This window comes from Nerophis ophidion, linkage group LG26 (assembly GCF_033978795.1).
Source record: "Nerophis ophidion isolate RoL-2023_Sa linkage group LG26, RoL_Noph_v1.0, whole genome shotgun sequence".
NCBI lineage: Eukaryota > Metazoa > Chordata > Actinopteri > Syngnathiformes > Syngnathidae > Nerophis > Nerophis ophidion.
In genome coordinates this window covers 12456279-12480267 of record NC_084636.1, presented here as the reverse complement: position 1 = coordinate 12480267, position 23989 = coordinate 12456279, and the positions used below count along the sequence as shown (strand labels likewise).

The 23989-nt window shown below is 39.4% G+C and overlaps 2 protein-coding genes across 3 annotated transcripts in view; one reads left to right on the top strand and one right to left on the bottom strand.

Moving 5' to 3' along the window:
* Positions 1–23989, bottom strand: part of ppat (phosphoribosyl pyrophosphate amidotransferase) — a 48433-nt gene that overhangs the window by 18105 nt on the left and 6339 nt on the right. The gene's annotated exons all lie outside the window — the stretch shown is intronic.
* LOC133543723 (uncharacterized) lies at positions 5579–21795 on the top strand. Its single transcript, XM_061888468.1, has 6 exons — positions 5579–6129; positions 6198–6632; positions 10679–10738; positions 14926–15471; positions 20509–20574; positions 20822–21795. The coding sequence occupies exons 1-6, from the start codon at positions 5688–5690 to the stop codon at positions 21133–21135; spliced, it is 1863 nt and encodes a 620-aa protein (XP_061744452.1). The 5' UTR covers positions 5579–5687; the 3' UTR covers positions 21136–21795.

The window sequence follows — 23989 nt, the reverse complement described above, 5'->3', positions numbered from 1 at the left end:
CCGCAACATTAATACGGCCACAACGACAACTCTTGCTGACCTACTGCCCTCGGTAATGGCACCATTCCCAAAATATGTGGGCTCTATTGATAATCTCACTAACAACTTTAACGACGCCCTGCGCGAAACCATTGATAACATAGCACCGCTAAAGTTAAAAAAGGCTCCAAAAAAGCGCACCCCGTGGTTTACAGAAGAAACTAGAGCTCAGAAATTATTATGTAGAAAGCTGGAACGCAAATGGCGCACGACTAAACTTGAGGTGCACCATCAAGTATGGAGTGATGGTTTAATAACTTATAAACGCATGCTTACCTTAGCTAAAGCTAAATATTACTCAAATCTCATCCACCGTAATAAAAACGATCCTAAATTTTTGTTTAGTACGGTAGCATCGCTAACCCAACAAGGGACCCCTTCCAGTAGCTCCACCCACTCAGCTGATGACTTTATGCAATTCTTTAGTAAGAAAATTGAAGTCATTAGAAAGGAGATTAAAGACAATGCGTCCCAGCTACAACGGGGTTCTATTAACACTGATACGATGGTATATACGGCGGATACTGCCCTCCAAAATAGTTTCTCTCGTTTTGAGGAAATAACATTAGAGGAATTGTTACAACGTGTAAATGGAATAAAACAAACAACATGTTTACTTGACCCTCTTCCTGGGAAACTGATCAAGGAGCTCTTTGTATTATTAGGTCCATCAGTGCTAAATATTATAAACTTATCACTTTCCTCGGGCACTGTTCCCATAGCATTCAAAAAAGTGGTTATTCATCCTCTTCTTAAAAGACCTAACCTCGATCCTGACCTCATGGTAAACTACCGACCGGTGTCTCACCTTCCCTTTATTTCAAAAATCCTCGAAAAAATTGTTGCGGAGCAGTTAAATGAACACTTAGCGTCTAACAATCTATGTGAAACCTTTCAATCCGGTTTCAGGGCAAATCACTCCACGGAGACAGCCCTCGCAAAAATGACTAATGATCTATTGCTAACGATGGATTCTGATGCGTCATCTATGTTGCTGCTCCTCGATCTTAGCGCTACTTTCGACACTGTCGATCATAATATTTTATTAGAACGTATCAAAACACGAATTGGTATGTCAGACTTAGCCCTGTCTTGGTTTAACTCTTATCTTACTGATAGGATGCAGTGTGTCTCCCATAACAATGTGACCTCGGATTACGTTAAGGTAACGTGTGGAGTTCCCCAGGGTTCGGTCCTTGGCCCTGCACTCTTCAGCATCTACATGCTGCCGCTAGGTGACATCATACGCAAATACGGTGTTAGCTTTCACTGTTATGCTGATGACACCCAACTCTACATGCCCCTAAAGCTGACCAACACGCCGGATTGTAGCCAGCTGGAGGCGTGTCTACGCCAAAAAAACGGAAATGCTGATTATCGGTCCAGCTAGACACCGAACTCTATTTAATAATACAACTCTAACATTTGAAAACCAAACAATTAAACAAGGCGACACGGTAAAGAATCTGGGTATATCTTCGACCCAACTCTCTCCTTTGAGGCACACATTAAAAGCGTTACTAAAACGGCCTTCTTTCATCTCCGTAATATCGCTAAAATTCGCTCCATTCTGTCCACTAAAGACGCTGAGATCATTATCCATGCGTTTGTTACGTCTCGCCTCGACTACTGTAACGTATTATTTTCGGGTCTCCCCATGTCTAGCATTAAAAGATTACAGTTGGTACAAAATGCGGCTGCTAGACTTTTGACAAGAACAAGAAAGTTTGATCACATTACGCCTGTACTGGCTCACCTGCACTGGCTTCCTGTGCACTTAAGATGTGACTTTAAGGTTTTACTACTTACGTATAAAATACTACACGGTCTAGCTCCATCCTATCTTGCCGATTGTATTGTACCATATGTCCCGGCAAGAAATCTGCGTTCAAAGGACTCCGGCTTAATAGTGATTCCCAAAGCCCAAAAAAAGTCTGCGGGCTATAGAGCATTTTCATTTCGGGCTCCAGTACTCTGGAATGCCCTCCCGGTAACAGTTCGAGATGCCACCTCAGTAGAAGCATTTAAGTCTCACCTTAAAACTCATTTGTATACTCTAGCCTTTAAATAGACTCCCTTTTTAGACCAGTTGATCTGCTGTTTCTTTTCTTTTTTTCCTATGTCCCACTCTCCCTTGTGGAAGGGGTCCGGTCCGATCCGGTGGCCATGTACGGCTTGCCTGTGTATCGGTTGGGGACATCTCTGGGCTGCTGATCCGCCTCCGCTTGGGATGGTTTCCTGCTGGCTCCGCTGTGAACGGGACTCTCGCTGCTGTGTTGGATCCGCTTTGGACTGGACTCTCGCGACTGTGTTGGATCCATTACGGATTGAACTTTCACAGTATCATGTTAGACCCGCTCGACATCCATTGCTTCCTCCTCTCCAAGGTTCTCATAGTCATCATTGTCACCAACGTCCCACTGGGTCATTATTGTCACCGATGTCCCACTGGGTGTGAGTTTTCCTTGCCCTTATGTGGGCCTACCGAGGATGTCCTAGTGGTTTGTGCAGCCCTTTGAGACACTAGTGATTTAGGGCTATATAAGTAAACATTGATTGATTGATTGATTGATTGAAGTTAGCTCAAATGTGTAAAGTTTAGAGAAGTGGACAGACTCTTTCAAATGTACTTACAGAGGAATAAGAAGTATTCAGCCAGACTTAAAGCGGCGACCTCACCTGCTTACGACTGTGAGACTTTCTTCGAGAAATGTGAAATAAAGGAAGCAGTCTACTTTATTAAATTATGTAAAAATAGCCAGTGACCTATACCCTAATGCTAACAGGCTATCGCTAAATCTGATGCGTATATGTTGTCGCCCTCAGATAAACACTGACATTTACTATTTATATATTATTTACAGCTGAAATCGACCACAAGGAATCGCCTGACCCTCATTAATACCTCATTTACATTTTGCTGTCTTGCTGTTGATTCTCTGCATGGAGCGCGAAGAGAAACCAATTGCTGCAAAAAGCAAAGAAATTGTCGATAAAACAGGAAAAGTCTCCTTTCTTGGGATTTTATTCAAACGGACCATAATCCTTCGCCGCCGTAATATTTTATTTTCAACCCTCGTCCATTCCCTATTCGGATGTACAGAAACAACAGGTAGGAACTGAGGTACAGGACTGAATAAATAAAATAAATAAATATAACAAATGTGCTACTTTTAAATAATAATTTAATTAATTCCACTAATATTTAAGTAGTTACTGCATAACAAAATTAATTACTTATATAAGAATGACAGACCGAATTAAATGTCACACAGCCGTAACTTCCTGGCACTCAACCTGCAGAAAATATTTCTTCTCAGGTTTACATTTTCACACATTGCATTATTTTGTTACACTTGTTAAACATTTATTATGCATTCCTTATTTTTGCACCTCAATTTAAAGAGCGTTTATTGCGATTTTAGAATGTTGTTTACATTTTTTCATTGTTTTCTATGGTTGTGTTGATATTTCCTTTCCTTTCTAGCGGAAAGGGATTATAATCGGAGGAAGGTTACATTTGAAATAAAAATGTTATTATTCAATGTATTTATTTTAATTTTACTGATCCATATTTTCTATAGGTCATTAAAAAAATATGGACTTTGACAAATATAAAAAAAAAACAGTTTTCAGCCACATCTGCCAGCCCTAATTTGTATAAACTCCAGTTAATAGTTTTAACAATTTGAGAATTGTGTGAATAATGAAACAGGTCTTTATTTTGCAAATTGATGTTTATCTCCAGTCTTGTAAATCGGTATTACTTCAGCTATTTTCTTTTCGTCCTGGACATTTCCTCTCTGAAATGCTAAGTTACTCTAATAGTTCTCTTTATTGATCATAGTCATGGGTGTCAAACTCTGGCCCGCGGGCCAAATCTGGCCCGCCGTGTAATTTAATTTGGCCCTTGAGGCAATATCAATTTAGCATTAGAGCTGGCCCGCCGGTGTTATACAGCGTCGGTGCCGCTGTAACACCGCATTCACCGCTAATACTCATACTTGCCAACCCTCCTAATTTTCCCGGTAGACTCCCGCAGTTCAGTGCCCCTCCCGAAAATCTGCCAGGGCAACCATTCTCCCGAATTTCTACCGATTTCCACCTGGACAACTATATTGGGGCGTGCATTTAAGGCACTGCCTTTAGCGTTCTCTACAACCTGTCATCACGTCCGCTTTTCTTCCATACCAACAGCGTGTCACATAATATTTGAGGCTTTTACACACACACACGCACAAGTGAATGCAATTCATACTTGGTCAACAGTCATACAGGTCACACTGAGGGTGGCCGTATTAACAACTTTAGTACTTTTACAAATATGCGCCACACTGTGAACCCACACCAAACAAGAATGACAAACACATTTCGGGTGAACACCCGCACCGTAACACAACAGAACAAATACCCAGAACCCCTTGCAGCACTAACTCTTCCGGGAAACTTCCAGCAAACTGACCAATGATTAACGTTTTATTCATGCATTTTCTCTTGCTACTTCAAAGCTCGAATGTTTGGTTCATTCATTCTTATTTTATTTTCAAATTTATTATTAGCCTGTGGAAAAAATGTGATATTTACCTCAGAAGATTGCAAATAGAAAAAAAGGCATAACATTTTTTTTTTTATTTTATTTGATATGCCATTGATATTTTTATTATTATTATTTGAAACTGGATTTTGCATGTCACTAAAGTTACATAAGCCTTGATTGTTCAATATTTAATGCAAAACTTGTTTGGGTCCCTATTAAAAGGTTAATTTGTTCAACCTTGGCCCGCGGCTTTGTTCTGTTTAAAATGTTGGCCCACTCTGTATTGGAGTTTGACACCCCTGATCAGTCATTCACATCGACGTCCCTCTGGGGTGAGTTTTTCCTTGCCCTTATGTTGGCTCTGTCCCGCGGATGTCGTTGTGGCTTGTGCAGCCCTTTGAGACACTTGTGATTTAGGGCTATTTAAATAAACATTCATTGATTGATTGATTGATTTCACATTGACAACAAATTCCAAACCCTCTTCATCTCCTACCCCTGCTGTGACTCAAAACAAAAACAAAAGAACCCAGAGTAAAAAAAACAAAAAAAGTGTTAAATACGAGGCATTGGAGACAAAGTAATTGAAAGCTGAAACACACTGTAGAAGCAGCAGTGAAATGCTAAGTTACTACAGATATGTCGTTGATGATCAAGTTTAACATCTATTCAAATATATTCAGCAGATGTTTCAAATTTACTTTTTGCTGACAATAAGTAATGGAAAAGAGGACAAATGTTATTATAACCATAGATTTAGAAACGGAGCTAACTGCAACAAAGGAAATTGTCTAAGTGTTTTAGAATAGAGGAGAATGATGTGTATTTGAAATATAAGAGCACTCTTGCTCCTTTCTCTGCAGGACTAGACATGAATGAACATTACCAACAGTAGGATGTGCGCCAAGCCTTGGGGCAAAGCAAACAAGTTTGATAGCGAGGGAATAAAAGGCTTTAAAAAAAAAGAAAAAAAGTGGTGCGCTGAGAAGCTGCCACATACACGAGGAGTCGTTTCACTGCAGTCTTTTCACCAAGCTGCTTCTCTGATTACACGCTCGTCCCCGCCCCCTCTGCACACAGCTTAAGCCAGTGGTGAGGCTGCTTTTCCTGCATGGAGGCGTTGCTTTCGGGCTTAACCGCCTGGTTGCCTAGGGAACCGAGCTGCAGAGACAGACGGGTTCAAAAGGGTGGAGGAGGGGATGAAAGCGTTTCCAGGTCAGCTCAAAACATGGAGAGAGGAGCAGAGAAGCAACGAGGACAAGAGGAGGAAGAAGAGGAAGGAGGCTCTACGCAGAGGCCATGGGGGGAGGTGGAGGTGCTGGCTCTGGTTTCGGCGTGGGACGAGGTGGTGGCTCAGCACGGGGCTCAGAGCAGAGTCACATTCCAGCTGATCTCAGAGCGTCTGAGGCGGCTCAGCGTGTTGCGTAGCTGGAAGGACTGCAGGGCAAAGTGCAGGAGCCTGAGACTGGACAGCACGAGGCCCCCAGTGGATGGGAGGACGATGGAAGGGACAGACCAGCAAAGAGGAGTCCCCTCGGCTCACACGCAGGAAGGTAAAAGGTTCTGCTGTGATGATCATTCACTATTGAGCTACAATCTCAAGTCACGTGTCGGCAAACAGGGGTCAAGACCCAGGTCGGCGTGGCGGAGGAAGGCGGCCGCCACTGGACGGACGACGAGGTGCGCGCCCTGCTGTGCGTGTGGGCGGACGGCCGCATCAGAGATCGCCTCAAGACCACGCTGCGCAACAAGTTCATCTTCCAAGAGATGTCTCGCCACATGCATCGCACGTTCGGGGTGGTGCGCAACTGGAAGCAGTGTCGGACCAAATACAAGAACCTCAAGTACGACTACAAGACGGCCAAGAACGCCCACGAGGGCGACGGAAGTAGTGGCAGTAACGGCGCGGGGAAGTACATGAAGTTTTATGACGAGGTGGAGGCCATCCTGACAGACCGTGGCCTGAACGACATGCCTCTGGAGGTGAAGGGGAAGTTGTTTGATGGCGAGAGGACAGAAAAGTCCGAAGGCGAGGTCATCATAGAGATTGGTGATGGTATGTGTGCTGCTTTGTACACAACATTAACAAAACAGATGATCCAGGATTATCCACCTCTGCCTTTAAAACATCGTAATCAGATAACTCGTTTTGCAGTAGACAATGTATGAACTCTGCGGGTTGGAGGGTGGAGGTGGTGTTTTGAAAGAAAGAGTGGGGGTTGCAGGGGAAGCTTTAGGACGCTCTCCGGGGGGACTTTAGGCTTGTTGTTGGTAAGTTGCCCAAGTCCTCTTCACACAGGAACAGACTTGTTTGCAGCAAACTGCTGCAGTCTATTCAAATACTTCAATTTAGAATTTAGCACCTCCCTGCTAAATTGGTGTTTGCCCCGGTCTCCACTTCTGAAAGCCACTTCTTTCTCCCTCCTAATGTGTTTTAGCTTAGCTGTTAACAAGGCTTGTCGTTATAACTAACCCTGGTGCAAGTATGGACAACCATCCTTAAAGAAATGGTCTATGAGTCCGTGTACTCATCCAAAGGGTCTGTAGCAGCTTTAAACAACTTTTAATATGTTCTTCTTAAACATGTGCACAGGTCCTTCACAGCTGCATGGTAGTACTAAGACGTTACAAAAAAGTAGCTGTCGGTGCCAAGTTTCGGTGCGAAATGAATGCAGACTCAGCCACCTGCAACAATTGCTTGAGTGTTACCTTAACACAGGGGTCACCAACCTTTTTGAAACCAAGAGCTACTTCTTGGGTACTGATTAATGCGAAAGGCTACCAGTTTGATACACACTTAAATAAATGGCCAGAAATAGCCAATTTGCTCAATTTACCTTTAACTCTGTTATTAATAATTAATGATAATTATATTTGTGGAAACACTGATCATCCTAATGATTTCTCACAATAAATGTATATTTTTGATGACATGTTTTAAATAGGTTATAATCCAATCTGCACTTTGTTAGAATATATAACAAATTGGACTGAGCTATATTTCTAACAAATCATTATTTATTCTAGATTTTCCAAAACAACATTTTTTAAAAGAAACTCAAAATACTTTGAAATAAGATTTAAATTTGATTCTACAGATTTGATAAATTTGCTAGAATATATATTTTTTAATTTTAATCATAATAGGTTTGAAGAAATATTTCACAGATATTCTTCGTCGAAAAAACATAAGGTAAAAATGAAGGATTAAATTAAAATGTATTTATTATTCTATACAATAAAAAAAATTAATTTACTTGAACATTGATTTAAATTGTCAGGAAACAAGAGGAAGGAATTTAAAAGGTAAAAAGGTACTATATGTGTCTAAAAATCCTAAAATCATTTTTAAAGTTGTATTTTTTCTCTAAAATTGTCTTTCTGAAAGTTATAAGAAGCAAAGTAAAAATATAAATGAATTTATTTAAACAAGTGAAGATCAAGTCTTTAAAATATTTTCTTGGATTTTCAAATTTTATTTGAGGTTTTTCTCTCTTGGAATTAAAAATGTCGAGCAAAGCGAGACCAGCTTGCTAGTAAAAAAAATACAATTTAAAAAAATAGAGGCAGCTCACTGGTAAGTGGTGCTATTTGAGCTATTTTTAGAACAGGCCAGCGGGCTACTCTGGTCCTTACGGGCGACCTGGTAGTCGCGTGCACCGCGTTGGTGACCCCTGCCTTAACACAACATCAGTCATTAGTTTCAGCATACTAGGGCTGTACGATTAATTGACACCAAGGTTTATATAATGTGATAAATAACTTTTTTTTTTCTCCTCCGTCACTGGCAATTGAGTGACAGCCATGTTCGCCGATCAGAATTGGTTGTTTGCTCGCCTCTCGCTTCAAACAGGAAGACATTTCGCTGTTTGGACTGCTCTCAGCACCTGAGTGCGTGTATTTGACAGTGGAATTAAGTGAACCCTCTTTAGTCGTTTACAATCTTTGTTTCGGTGGGTGGAGCACCACATTTACACAAACGGAAAGCACAGGCAGCCTCACTACTCGCGACTCGCCAGTCAGAAGTTCCGCAAATTAACAAAAATTAGGAGGAAAAAAAATATGATTACAAAGACAAATGTCCCGTTGTGGTAATATTTCATTGGGGGGGGAAATACACGGCCATCAACACGAACATGCGGGAATGCCTGGCGATAAACAAAAAGACAACGTCCCTATATTGGAAAAAAAATGCACTTTAAGACATTCAATATTTAGGTTAAAGATTTGCTTACAGAAATAAGTGTCCATTTTATTTGTATATTATTTAGTAAAGCTTGATTGGCAACACTAAATTGGCCCTAGTGTAGTAATGTGAGTGTGCAGTGAGATGGCAACTTGTCCAGGGTGTACCCCGCCTATGCCTGAATGTAGCTGGGATAGCTCCAGCATCCTCCGTGACCCCGAGATGGAAATGTGGGGAAAATTGGATGGATGGACAGTTATTTTTATCCCAATTACAGTACAATGATAAACAGTTCTACAGTAACCAGAAGTGTATATCTTTTAAATGGTTACTTGCATTATTATTATTATAATAAATAATTGCATTACATTGTAAACACTGTATAGTTTTAGCTGTTAGTTCTTCAATTTAAAAGCATGATGTAGACAAAAGCTCTGAGTCTGCCTGCTTAAGGCCAAATATTTTTGAAAGTAAATTATTGCATAATGTTTCAATGTGTGGCACCTTGAGACAATAATATGTTGATACACAGTATAAAAGTAACATGTCTTCTTTCACTTATTTGCGCAGTTTCATGCATTTGTATGTATAAATTATAAAAATTGTAAATCGAATCACATTGTGAGGAAAAATGCAATTAGTATTTTTCTCAAAGCTGTACAGCACGACTACACACATGTAAACATTACCCATCCCTAGGGTGTCCTTCCTCTGTTATCAATCCAATCCAATCCAATCCACTTTATTTATATAGCACATTTAAACAACAATAACGTTTCCAAAGTGCTGCACAGCCATGTTAAAAACAATATTAAAAACAAAAAAAACAATATTATGCTCCACCAATGACTGAATAAAAACAAAAAATAAATAAATATAAAACCAATAAAAACAATATGAAAACAAATATGATTAAAAACTATTTTAAAGGGTGAAATCAATTAAAACAGTAAAATAGAAATCAAAGTGTATAAAAAACACAGAGGACAACAGAGGACAGAGGACCACACAACTCACGTAGTGTTAAAAGCCAAATAATAAAAGTGGGTCTTAAGACGAGACTTAAAACACTCCACTGTGGAAGCAGTTTGAACATGGAGCGGCAGAGTGTTCCAGAGCTTAGGAAATGCCTGAGAAGGCCCTGTCTCCCCTGGTCTTAAGTCTGGTCTTGGGCACCACAAGCTGGAGCTGGCTCTCGGACCTCAGAGCGCGCGCAGGAATGTAAATTTGGATGAGGTCTGAGATATATTGAGGTGCCAGTCCATGTAAAGATTTAAAAACAAACAGCGATGTTTTAAAATCAATTCTAAAATGAACAGGGAGCCAGTTCAAACTCTGAAGAATTGGGGTTATATGCTGGCATTTCCTGGCCCCTGTTAAAAGTCGTGCTGCCGCGTTCTGGACTAACCTCAACCGGGAGAGAGCTTTTTGGCTAATGCCAACATAAAGTGCATTGCAATAGTCCAGGCCACTTGAAATAAAAGCATGCACGACTTGTTCAAAAAGGTTAAAAGATAAAAATGGTTTAACCTTTACTAAAAGACGAAGGTGATAAAAACACGATTTTAAAACGGCATTGACTTGTTTGTCTAGTTTAAAATCGCTGTCTATAGTGACGCCAAGGCTGGTGACTTTGGGACGCACATAATTTTGCAATGGTCCCAAGTCAGTGAGGGCCGGACCAAAAACTAAAATTTCCGTTTTTCCCTCATTCATTATTAAAAAATTCTGGGCTAACCAAGCCTTGACGTCGCATAGACAGTTAAGAAGGGGTGTAAGGGGGCCGTGGCTTTTTGAATATGGCATATAAATGTCTTTGATACTACCATACTACCTCAAAAATGCAAACCACCATTCCTAACTGATTGTGATTGTTGTTCACGTGTCTTTTTTATTTTTTACTCCTGTTCTCCCAGATGACAACAGCGATGATTGCGATGAAGACGGCGACACTGATCCAAAATGGAAAGGACAAGGTAAAAAAAACAAGTCAAAGCTTGCAATATCAACCACCTCTCTTACCTAGACTCTGTAATTCTATCTCTGGCGTTTACTTACCTTAAAGCAAAGTGTATTGCACAATACAGCAGCAACACTTTTACATTGTAAAAGCGGTAAGAAGCAAACTTCTTAGTCAGCATTAATGACCCTAATGAGTTCACTGTAAAGAGTGTGGCAAGTGTCACACCAGAGTAGAACAGACTATGACTTTTTGGATCAAGTTTTTATGCTGGCGATTTTGATTATCAGTGTATAAGATCGCTCGAGGAGTTCAAGTACCTCGGAGTCTTGGTCACCAGTGAGGGAAGAGTGGATCGTGAGATCGACAGGCTGTATCGATCCGTTGTGGGGAAGAAGGAGCTGAGCCGGAAGGCAAAGCTCTCAAATTTACCGGTCGATCGATGTTCCCATCCTCACCTATTGTCAAAAGCTTTGAGTTATGACCGAAAGGACAAGATCACGGGTACAAGTGGCTGAAATAGTTTCCTCCGCCGGGTGGTGGGTCTCTCCCTTAGTGATAGGGTGATAAGCTCGGTCATCCGGGAAGAACCCAGAGTAAAGCCAGTGCTCCTCCACATTGAGAGGAGCCAGATGAGTTGGTTCGGACATCTGCTCAGGATGCCACCCGAACACCTCCCTAGGGAGCTGTTTAGGGTACGTTCGACCGGCAGGAAGCCACGGGGAAGACCCAGGACACGTTGGGAAGACTATGTTTCTTGGCTGGCCTGGGAACGCCTTAGGATCCCCCGGGAGGAGCTGGATGAAGTGGCTGGGGAGAGGGAAGTTTGGGCTTCCCTGCTTAGGCTGCTGCCCCCGCGACCCAACCTCGGATAAGCGGAAGAAAATGGATGGATGGATGGATGGAAGATCGCTCAATATCAATACATATCACATGTATTAACTATGCATTTTTCAATTTTTTTATGGTGAGGGCTATTGACAGTTTACCAATAACACAATATTTAAACTAGTTCCTTATTCTCTTATTACATACAATTGTTTGAGCCAAACAAAGTCAATAGTACACAATATCTTAACAAAAGCTGTACTACACTCTCTATTACGCATTCAAATCCTTTGGTTTTTGCCCTCAAAGTCCAACTGTCGGGGTATTTATTCACTGAGTTTGTAAAGATTAACAAAAACAAAAAAAAAAATGATTTCGAGAAAATAAAATTATTAACCTAATCACCGTTGTATAGATTATTCATCACCACTAATTTATAGTGGATTCACCCTCCTCTTACTGTACGTGGTTTGTATTGACTGTGACAATGCTGACCCACCAACAGTTACATACTGTGCATTATTCTCCCTCTAGATCAGGGGTCACCAACCTTTTTGAAACTAAGAGCTACTTCTTGAGTACTGAATAATGCGAAGGGCTACCAGTTTGATACACACTTAAAGAAATTGCCAGAAATAGCCAATTTTCTCAATCTACCTTTAATAAATAAATCTATATATGTATATTAAAAAATGGGTAATTCTGTCTATCATTCCCTCGTACATTTTTTTTCCTTTTACTGAAGGTTTTTTGTAGAGAATAAATGATGAAAAAAACACTTAATTGATTAGTTTAAAAGAGTAGAAAACACAAAAAAGATGAAAATTATATTTTGAAACATAGTTTATTTTCAATTTTGACTCTTTAAAATTCAAAATTCAACCGAAAAAAATGAAGAGGAAAAACTAGCTAATTTGAATCTTTTTGAAAAAAATTAAAATAATTCGTGGAACATCATTAGTAATTTTTTCTGATTAAAATTAATTTTTGTTTTTTGATGACATGTTTTAAATAGGTTAAAATCCAATCTGCACTTTGTTAGAATATATAACAAATTGGATCAATCTATATTTCTAACAGACAAATCATTATTTCTTTTAGATTTTCCAGAACAAAAATTTTAAAATAAATTCAAAAGACTTTTGAATAAGATTTAAATTAAATTCTACAGATTTTCTAGATTTGCCAGAGTATTTTTATTTTAATCATAAGTTTGAAGAAATATTTCACAAATAATCTTTGAAAAAACAAGCTAAAATGAAGAATAAAAATAAAATGTATTTATTATTCTTTACAATTAAAAAAAACATACTTAAACATTGATTTAAATTGTCAAGAAAGAAGAGGAAGGAATTTAAAAGGTAAAAAGGTATATGTTTTTAAAAATCCTAAAATCATTTTTAAGGTTGTATTTTTTCTCCAAAATTGTCTTTCTGAATGTTATAAGAAGCAAAGTAAAAAAATAAATGAATTTATTTAAACAAGTGAAGACCAGATTCTATTTGAGTTTTGTCTCTCTTAGAATTAAAAATATTGAGCAAAGCGAGACCAGCTTGCTAGTAAATAAATACAATTTAAAAAATTGAGGCAGCTCACTAGTAAGTGCTGCAATTTGAGCTATTTTTACAACAGGCCAGCGGGCTACTCATCTGGTCCTTACGGGATACCTGGTGCCCGTGGGCACCGCATTGGTGACCCCTGCTCTATCCATCCATCCATCCATTTTCTACCGCTTATTCCCTTTTGGGGTCGCGGGGGGCGCTGGCGCCTATCTCAGCTACAATCGGGCGGAAGGCAGGGTACACCCTGAACAAGTCGCCACCTCATCGCAGGGCCAACACAGATAGACAGACAACATTCACACTCACATTCACACACTAGGGCCAATTTAGTGTTGCCAATCAACCTATCCCCAGGTGCATGTTTTTGGAAGTGGGAGGAAGCCGGAGTACCCGGAGGGAACCCACGCATTCACGGGGAGAACATGCAAACTCCACACAGAAAGATCCCGAGCCTGGATTTGAACCCAGGACTGCAGGAACTTTGTATTGTGAGGCAGACGCACTAACCCCTCTGCCACCGTGAAGCCCTGCTCTAGATTATTATTAATTGACTTGTTAATTTTCCGTTAGTAACCGCTTACTTCCTGCTGCCACGTGGTTCCATCTCATGTGTAACATGTTTAGCCATGTCCTCCAGTAATGATACTTAAACTAAGAAGTGTAATTTAAATCTAATAATTTAGGTGATTAATATTAGCTCAGGGAAACAGCTCCACCCTGTGAGACACATAGGCCACTTGTCAACAATAAAATAAAAAATTAATACAGTTTCAGTTGTTTGTGATCGGCATTACTTACTTTTTCACAAAAATTGTCCGATACTGATCGGTGGCGGATTGATCAGCACATCCCACAACTGACATTTTATAGCACATTCAGGAGGTGGATAAAACTGTTGATAGCTGACTACTCACACTCTTGTTGAGTTAATACAAAACACATAAGGTGGTTGTCTACAGCCATAGATTTAAATGACAATGTTTAAAGATCTTGTAGCTCGTCGCATTTTAGACCATATATGCGGCAACTGTAGGAGACTGGTCAGCTAAATAGAGGTTAATTGGACTGCTCACAGTATTCTAGGCTATGTCCACATGAACATGGATATTTTTCCACAACACATTCACAGGATATTATGCACATTTTGTCCAATCAGAAGCCTGAAAAATATCCACAGCTGACTTGGCGGCATTATAACACCTCTGTCTATCAATAAAGTGATATATTAAGTGCACAATGACGTATCTTTAAAATCTACGCAGAAAATATATATATATTTTTTTAAATGGCGCATGCTTGTTACAGCAACACGCATGTGCAGCTACACAGAATCAAGTAATACATGCAAGTAAATAATTGAATGTTCCTCCAAAGACATGCACCTGGGGATAGGCTGGTCGGCAACACTAAATTGGCTCCAGTGTGTGTATGTGGGTGTGAATGTGGTGTTGGCCCTGCGGTGAGGTAGCGACTTGTCCAGGGTGCACCCTGCCTTCCACCCACATGCAGCTGGGATAGCCTTCAGCCGCCCAGAGACCTCGAAAGGTAAAACATAGATGGATGTTGTTAAATGAGGTTTAAAAACAAGACACAAAGTCACACATTTCTTATGACACAAAACAAAAAGAACCATTTGACTTGTCCACACACAAACTCTGAAGCCAGGAAGGTTGAAATGCTCAACTCTGGAGTGAGTTTTCCAAATTCTTCATTTTTAAAAACGAAGAAAAACCTACAGTTGTATTCGGATAAGAGTCCAAAACATTTTTATATTAATATGTTTGTTAATTTGGTGTGCATGTAACTGCCATAGATATGCCCAGCAGTGGCCAGTTCCATGTGGTCACTGTGTCGGACACGGGCCGTAACTGGAGCGACCAGGAGGTGCGAGCGCTGATCCGGGTCTGGTCCGACGACCGGGTGCGGCTCCAGCTCGAGAGCTCGACCAGAAAGAGGGACATCTTTATGCAGATCTCCAACAGTCTCATGCAACAGGGCATTGAACGAGACTGGAAGCAGTGCCACACCAAGTACAAGAACCTCAAGTACCTCTACCGCTCCTTACAGAAGGGTAAGCCCGACGAGGGTGACCCGAGACGTCTCATGAGGTTCTACGACGAAGTGGACGCCATTATGAATCGCAGGGCTACAGACCACCAAGCGGATTTAAGTCCAATTTCTATGCTGGAGATCCATGAGGACATTTCTTCAACCAAGGCTGATATGGTGACGGATATGGAGGAAAAAACTTGCAGCTCTGATTCGCTTTCACAGATTGGCATGACAGCAATGCCAATGGAAGAAAAAGGAATTAAAACAGAAAGTAGTCACCACTTGGAAGTACAGCACCGACTAACAGGTGAGCACAGCACCTATGTACACAATTTTTCTCCTGCGTCATTCTGTACAAATGACTTTGACATAAAAAGGGCAGAAACATTTTGGCTGTGTAAAAGAGGCTATTTTCATGCCATGTTTGATTTTTACAGGTAACTATACTTCATTTATTTGTATTTTGCATTTTAGGTTTTGATATTTAAAAAAAGTGAATCATGTGAATCATGTACTTAATATTATACAGTAGGGGTGTAACGGTACGTGTATTTGTATTGAACCGTTTCGGTACGGGGGTTTCGGTTCGGCACGCGGGCATACCGAACGAGTTTGGAAGCACAAGTTTTCACAAGCTGCTCTGCTTTCTGCCTCTGTCTCAGCAGCAAGCATTGTCCCGCCCACACTACCATCTGATTGGTTACATACAAAGCCAATCAGCAGTGCGTATTCAGACTTCAGAGCGATGTAGTCAATGCTTTAGCGTCGAGCAGAGATATTCGTTTAGCAGGGGAGCAGCGCACTCTACCCAAATTATACTAAACACTTCCCAGTCATAACTATTACTAACATCACTATGAGCCCGTTGACCTTCTAGACACTTAAACTGCAGCTCAGCTAGCTCGCAGTATAGGCTTGAGGTGAGGGCTAATTAGCTTTTAGCGTAACATTAGCTCATTTTGCTGTGTGTGAGTGTGTCTGCGTGTGTGAGTGAGTGTGAGCGTGTGTGCGTGCGTGTTTTATGGGCAGCAAAGCCCTGTTTGTCTGTTATTTCATTGAACTCCATTGTGTTTAGGGATGAATAGTCTCCCCTATTGCAATTGTACTATTTTGTCAGCTATAGTTACATGAATCATTAGTAATGTAGCAGCCTAGTTTTGAATAGCAGGGTCCCTGCTATCACATGTTGATAAAAATACAACATTTACATAATAAAAGTAAACTACAGGCTTCCCAAATGCTGTAATAAATTAAGCATGATGAGTTGACAAACAGTTTCAATGGAAACTGTTTAATGTTGCACTTTTTATATGTAGAAAAAGTTTTTTTAATTTTATTTAATCAAAGCAACAACTTGAGGCAGTTTAATGTGGATTAACGTGGGCAGAATTATTATAGTGTTCCCAATGTTAAAAGGATAAAGCCTTTGTTTACAAATTTGGTAAATAATTAACCAAAAAATGTATATTTTGTTGTTTTCTTACTGTACCGAAAATGAACCGAACCGTGACCTCTAAACCGAGGTACGTACCGAACCGAAATGTTTGTGTACCATTACACCCCTATTATACAGTGATACCTACACTTACAAGTATTTTGAGATACGAGATCCCTTACGTCAGTGTTTTTCAACCTTTTTTAAGCCGAGGCACATTTTTTTGCGTTGATAAAATCCGGACGCACACCATCAGCAGAAATCGTTAAAAAACGAAACTCAGATGACAGTAAAAAGTTGTTGTCGCAACTGTTGGATATGAATTTAAACCGCAACCATAACCATGCATCACTATAGCTCTTAGCTTAAAATTGGATGTACAGTCACCACCCGTCACATCCCGCCGTGACTTATTTAGAGTTTTTCAGTGTTTTCCTGTATGTAGTATTTTAGTTCTTGTCTTGCACTCCTATTTTGGTGTTAATTGTCATGTCATGAAAGGATGTACTTTGTGGACGCCGTCTGCTCCACAACAATGTAAGTCTTTGCTGTCATCCAGCATTCTGTTTTTGTTTACTTTGTAGCCAGCTCAGTTTTATTTTCATTCTGCATAGCTTTCCCTGAGATTCAATACCTTTTCTTAGCGGCACTCACCTTTTATTTTGGGTTTAAGCATCAGACACCTTTTTTACCTGCACGCTGCCTCCCACTGTTTCCGACATCTACAAAGCAATTAGCTACCTTCTGCCACCTACTGAAATGGAAGAGTATGACATGGTTACTCCGCCGAGCTCTAGGCAGCACCGACACTCAACAACAACACATCATTTGAAGACTATGAGGTGGTGACTTGTCCAGTTTGTATCCTGCTTTCCGCCCGAATGCAGCTGAGATAGGCTCCAGCGACCCTGAACGGGACAAGCGGTTGAAAATGGATGGATGGACTGGTTTGCAAAAAATATTTTTAACCCAAATAGGTAAAATTAGATCATCTCCAACGGCACACCAGACTGTGTCTCACGGCACACACAGTGGTTGAAAAACACTGCCTTAGGTTATTGTATGCTATTAAATCGAAAGTTACGAGTCTACGAACCTCAAGATGGCATAACAAAAGGTCACAGTCAACGCCATAAGATACGCTCCAAAACATCCGGTCTAACTCTCTAGCACTAACTTATGGCTAGAGATCGAAATAACTTGGTTGGAAACTAGGGATAGGCGATATGGCCTAAAATCTATAATCGTGATATATATTGCAGCCTCCTGCGATAACAACATATATCAAAATATATGATTTAGTATATAATTGATAATAAAAGCATTTCAAAATGGGTGACAAAGTCTTCTAATTTGCCTATCGTCATATGCAGTCATTTTCAGTTGTATTATTTTGTCCAAACTATTATTATTTTACTTGCTAATCTACAGTTAACATCTGGTAACTTTCTGTTTTACCTTTTATGTCTGTTAAAATATAATACACACTTATTCTGCTGTTTTACATTGGTTATAGGCGATACTAAAAGTGTCATTATGGATCCAATACTAAGTAGCTACAGAGACACTATAGTTCACACCAATGCTGACAGGCTCAATGAATAATTCCATTTTTTAACATAATTACCATTAGACAAAAAGTTATTTGATACTTTTTATTTAAATCCAGCACCCCCCGCAACCCCATAAGGCAGGGGTAGGGAACCTATGGCTCTGGAGCCACATGTGGCTTTTTTGACGACTGCACCTGGCTCTAAGGTAAATCTCAGCTGATATTGCTTAACAGGATAATTAATGATACATTCCACAGGTAATCACAGTGTTAAAAATAACATTAAAAAGTATATAAAACTTTCTCATTCATTTCAATCCATCCATCCGTTTCTACCACACCTGTTCAAGAAGTCGCATTGATGGTAAGAAGTATTTTATTTATTATTGGTTAGCTTCGGAACAACAATGTTATTCAAAAGAATTAGTGAAGTGAATTATATTTATATAGCGCTTTTCTCGAGTGACTCAAAGCGCTTTACATCTCCATCCATCCATCCATTTTTTACCGTTTATTCCCTACGGGGTCACGGGGGGTGCTGGAGCCTATCTCTGCTACAATCGGACGGAAGGCGGTGTATAGCCTGGACAAGTCTCCACCTCATCACAGGTGCTTAACATAGTGAAACCCAATATCTAAGTTACATTTAAACCAGTGTGGGTGGCAATGGGAAGTAAAGCGTCTTGCCCAAGGACACAACGAACCTGGAACCCTCAAGTTGCTGGCTCGGCCACTCTACCAACTTAGCTATACCATCCCTACATAAGAGGCTTAATATACTCGTAAAATGTTGGTCTTACTTAAAAATGCTTGCATTTAGTTGTATTCAGTGTTAAAAAAATATTGTATGGCTCTCACGGTAATACATTTTAAAATATTTGGCTTTCATGGCTCTCTCAGCCAAAAAGGTTCCCGACCCCTGCCATAAAGGACAAACGGTAGAAAATTATGGATGGATGGATGTTTCCCCCCTTAAAGTCATCCTGTCTCCAGGGACTTGCAGTGGTTCCTGAGTTTTTAAACAATAACAAAAATATTTTGATTGTAGAAAATATTGATTCAACCACAGTAGTATGAACCATGTACTAATAATTTACTTGGTATCGTTTCGGTCTCCCCACCTTTGTTTACATTCAAGAGTTCTATTCTTGGCCAAATTCATATCATTTATATAGTCTATATCGCGCATATATCTGAAGAGGTGCATGCTTACATTATTTTTTTATTGTATTTCAAAATACAAGTGACGCTATCTTGAAAATTACCTTGACGCATTGCATTAATGAAATTACTGTACTATATTTGTTTGTATTTGTATTGAATTGTCTTGAAACGATATTTATCCTCTAAAAGTTATTTTTCCTTTTAAAAAGGCATGTTGCATGTTATTGTGCTGTTTTGAAAGAGCCAAGCACGGATTAAACAGATTTAAATGAATTTCAATAGGTGCTATTTCAAGATAAGAGTATTCGAAGTTACTAGCTTGGTCGTAGAACGCAATGACCTCGTAGGTTAAGGTACCACCGTACTTGTAGTTTGCAAAGCTGTCGAACTATAGTACTTTTGAAAACAAATAGAGTCAATGCCTTTCACGGGGTTAACTTGCACTGTATCAGATGTTCTGCAGGTATCAGCAAATCTAATTTAATGCTTTTTTAATGCCACTTAAAACAAATTCAATTCACATGTCCTACTGCAGATATTTATTATACACAATATAGTCAAAAGCTTACAACTGTCTGGTTAGAAAATATAAGCATTTGATAATCTTTATTAGTTGAAAAGTTTACATGAACTCTTACTCTCTGGTGAATTATAATTGGATTAACAAAACTGTTTAATTACTTTTCTGTAGTGGTAGCACCAGCTGCCGGATATGGTGGCGTCGTGGTTGATGGCAGAATTTACTTTTTTGGTCACATCAAAGAAACTTGGCACGGTCAACTGTTGCCTCCCATTAATCGCTGACATCCATCCATCCAATTCCTACCGCTTGTCCCTTTCGGGGTCTGACTTGTAATTAGCTCATAGCATGTGTGATTTCACCGCATCAAAGTTTTAAAATATCTATGTACATGTAATGCTTTTTAATGCTATTTAAGCTCTCTGTTTTTGCAAAATCCTTTTGATGACTTAATGACCCGCGAAAACCCTGTGTATAAAGTAACAAGGGCTCTTCAGCACAACAAATTTTGTTTGACTAATGCTATTTAGCCTGGAAACCGTAGAAGTACTTTGACAGTTTAACCCAAATAACATTTGAAGGATTTAAAAATGCAGATAAACTATACTAAAATACAGCTGTAAAAATTTGTAATTTGTGTTTATGCCGATAAATATTTTCTGTATACTTCTAGGCTCCTGTGAAGATAGTCGAGCGCATATCATCAACAGGAGAAGGAAAAGGAAGGCGGAGGATGAAGGTTAGACATGTGCTTGGTTTTGCAACGACTTTGTACGTCACATGACGTCCACAAGCCTTTGGGACGTAAAACTTGGTGACTTCAGAGTCCCATGATTTGACATGGCGTCTCCTAATGAAATCATGGATTATAGTGGGACGCTTGTCAACGTGGACAAAAGAGGTCCCTCATGACGTGACTGCCGACAGGAAGCTCCAACTAAATTTTGCATAAATCCTTCTTTTCTCTCCTTTTTTCTCGCCGCCAGACGACACATTCCCGACACCATTGAAACGGATAGACTGTGGCAACATGACATTTAAGGAAGAGTCGGATCACATTCCGATCATAGACGTCCATTCAATTTGCTCCATGGCCTCACAAGAGGCTCCTCCAAAGACACAGGTAATAATCAGAATCCAAATAATAATTCATATCAATGCAAAGAGCAAAGAGTCAGGTATGGTCATAAGGAAATTCAGGTATGGTCATAAGGAAGTACGGTTGAAATTAAATCACACACATTGTGTGAGAACACATCATTATTTTAGGGCAGATCTTTTGCCCAAAAATGACCTTTGACCGGCTTAGGAGTTCACTTCCGAACTTGGGAGTGACCTGTTGCAGAAGATTCCTCAAAACATTTTAGATTTACATTAAGGACTAGGATTTGCCTAATTATATTATTACACAATTGCCAATGCATTTCATTATTTAAAAAATGTGTAGTTTTTACGGTAAATCCTGGCGAGTGAGCTGCAAGGTTTTTTGCTTAAGAACTACAGATTTTTTGCAGTGGTTTTTTTTACAGCTTACTAATGTAGATGGCGCTGTTTTTTGAGGTAAAATTTTGGCAATCGAGCTGCCAATTTGTATTACTGTTAATGGAAAAACCAAACCTTTTTTTTTTTTTATGTGGCAGAATTTTAGCCATTAAAAAAGTGAAGAGCTATTGTTCCATTAACAGTGATATGCTGTAAAAAGTACCGTCAATTTTACGGTAAAAAAAATTGGCAGCTCAGCCACCAGAATTTTACCGTAAAATCTACTGTCATTTTTACAGTGTAGAATTTGATGGACAACTTGTTGTAAAACTGTGAGTCAAGCAGATATTTTAAAAAAAACTTTTTTGGAATGGATGATAATACATCTGTTGCATTATTAGGTAATATTTAGGTTTAAAAGACATGCAATAGATGTCAAAACGGAAAGAACACATATTTAGCAGAAAAAGATAAAGTCCTTTATTGATGCATGCTATTTGACCCCAAGCCTTGGGTTTTACACCTGTGATACAGAGGATCTTTGACTAGTATTTTTGAAAGAGGTCCTTAGAAAGATATAGATATATATATATATATATATATATATATATATATATATATATATATATATATATATATATATATATATATATAAGGCCTTTAAGACATATTTTGTATGCAGCTGGCTTTTTTTTTTTACATTTTTATGACACAAAGTTAGGAAATATCACAGATTCAACATAGTTACGCTGGCAAAGATCCCCTGTACAAAAGTAATGATGCTGTTTTTGAGGACACACACACACACACACTACAGGCCAAAATGTTTGGACACACCTCATTCAATGGGTGTTCCTTATTTTCATGACTATTTACATTGTAGATTGTCACTGAAGGCATCACAACTATGAATGAACACCCGTGGAGTTATGTACTTAACAAAAAAAGGTGAAATAACTGAAAACATGTTTTATATTCTAGTTTCTTGAGAAAAAAGCCACGCTTTGCTCTGATTACTGCTTTGCACATTCTTGGCATTCGCTCCATGAGCTTCAAGGGGAGGTCACCTGAAAGGGATTTCACCTCACAGGTATCATAGTTTTGATGCCTTCAGTGACAATCTACAATGGAAATAGTCATGAAAATAAAGAAAACACATTGAAAGGAAAGGTGTGTCCAAACTTTTGGCCTGTACTGTATATATATTTTTATAAATATATACTTATTTATATATATATATATATATATATATATATATATATCTATATATATTTTGGAGAAGATCTTTAAACACAGTAGACTTAAATAGAAAATTATGTGCAGAGTATCACTCCAGGGCATTTGATACATTTAGATCTTTAAACACAGTAGACGTAAATAGAAAATCACATGCAGCGTATCACTCCAGTGCATTTGATACATTTCAAAATCACGAACTGTTTAGGCCGGCCTAGGAGTGTCTAAACCTTTATCCACAGAGGGCAGTTAGTATGGTAACTAAAGGATTCCAGCTTCATTAGGCAGAATGACTGCACAAGTCAGCCTATTATTAGCGTCCGTAAAACTGCAGAATGCAATTCCCCACGATACCATTTCTTCATCCCTCCAGGGTTTGCGCTGACTAGCAAGGTAAACATCACTGCTCCCTACACCCCAGCCCCAGAATGACAAGTTAGAACCCCACCTAATCAATACTCAGGCATGTGAGCACTCCTTGAGGAAAAAAAAAAAGATGAAAATGTATTTCAACATTCGATGCCACGCAAAACCTGAAAGAACATTTTGAAAATCAAGACTACAAAACCCAAAACAAGGGAAGTTGGCACGTTGTGTAAATCGTAAATAAAAACAGAATACAATAATTTTCAACCTATATTCAATTGAATGCGCTGTAAAGACAAGATAACAAACGTTCGAACTGGTAAACTTTGTTATTTTTTGCAAATATTAGCTCATTTTGAATTACATGCCTGCGACATGTTTTTAAAGAGCTGGGACAAGTCGCAAAAAAAACTTGTTTGGAACATCCCACAGGTGACCAGGCTAATTGAGAACAGGTGGGTGCCATGATTGGGTATAAAAGCAGCTTCCATGAAATGCTTAGTAAGCGGAAAGGCCGAAAACCAACATTGAATGCCCGTGACCTTCGATCCCACAGGCTGTACTGCATCAAAAAGCGACATCAGTGTGTAAAGGATATCACCACAAGGGCTCAGGAACACTTCAGAAAACTACTTTCAGTAACTACAGTTTGTCGCTACATTTGTAAGTGCAAGTTAAAACTCTACTATGCAAAGCCAAAGCCATTTATCAACAACACCCAGAAACGCCAACGGCCGCGCTGGGCCTGAGCTCATCTAAGATGGAATGATGCAAAGTGGAAAAGTGTTCTACGGTCTGAAGAGTCCACATTTCACATTTTGTTAGGAAATTCTGGGCGTCAAGTCCTCCGGACAAAAGAGAAAAAGAACCATCCGGACTGTTTAAGGCGCAAAGTTCAAAAGCCAGCATCTTTGATGGTATGGGAGAGTAACTTACACATCTGTGATGGCCCCATTAAAACTGAGAGGTACATACAGGTTTTGGAGCAACATTCTTATTTCAGCAAGACATTGCCAAGCCACATTCTGCATATGTTACAAGAGCGTGGTTGTGGTTTTGTAGTAAAAGGG

What these genes read in the sequence shown, in the direction of transcription:
- LOC133543723 (XM_061888468.1), top strand. Translation starts at nt 5,688, where the DNA reads ATGGAGGCGTTGCTTTCGGGCTTAACCGCCTGGTTGCCTAGGGAACCG. An exon ending in AGTACAGCACCGACTAACAG is followed by an intron (nt 15,472 to 20,508) that starts GTGAGCACAGCA and finishes GTATACTTCTAG; the next exon opens with GCTCCTGTGAAGATAGTCGA. An exon ending in AAGGAAGGCGGAGGATGAAG is followed by an intron (nt 20,575 to 20,821) that starts GTTAGACATGTG and finishes TCTCGCCGCCAG; the next exon opens with ACGACACATTCCCGACACCA.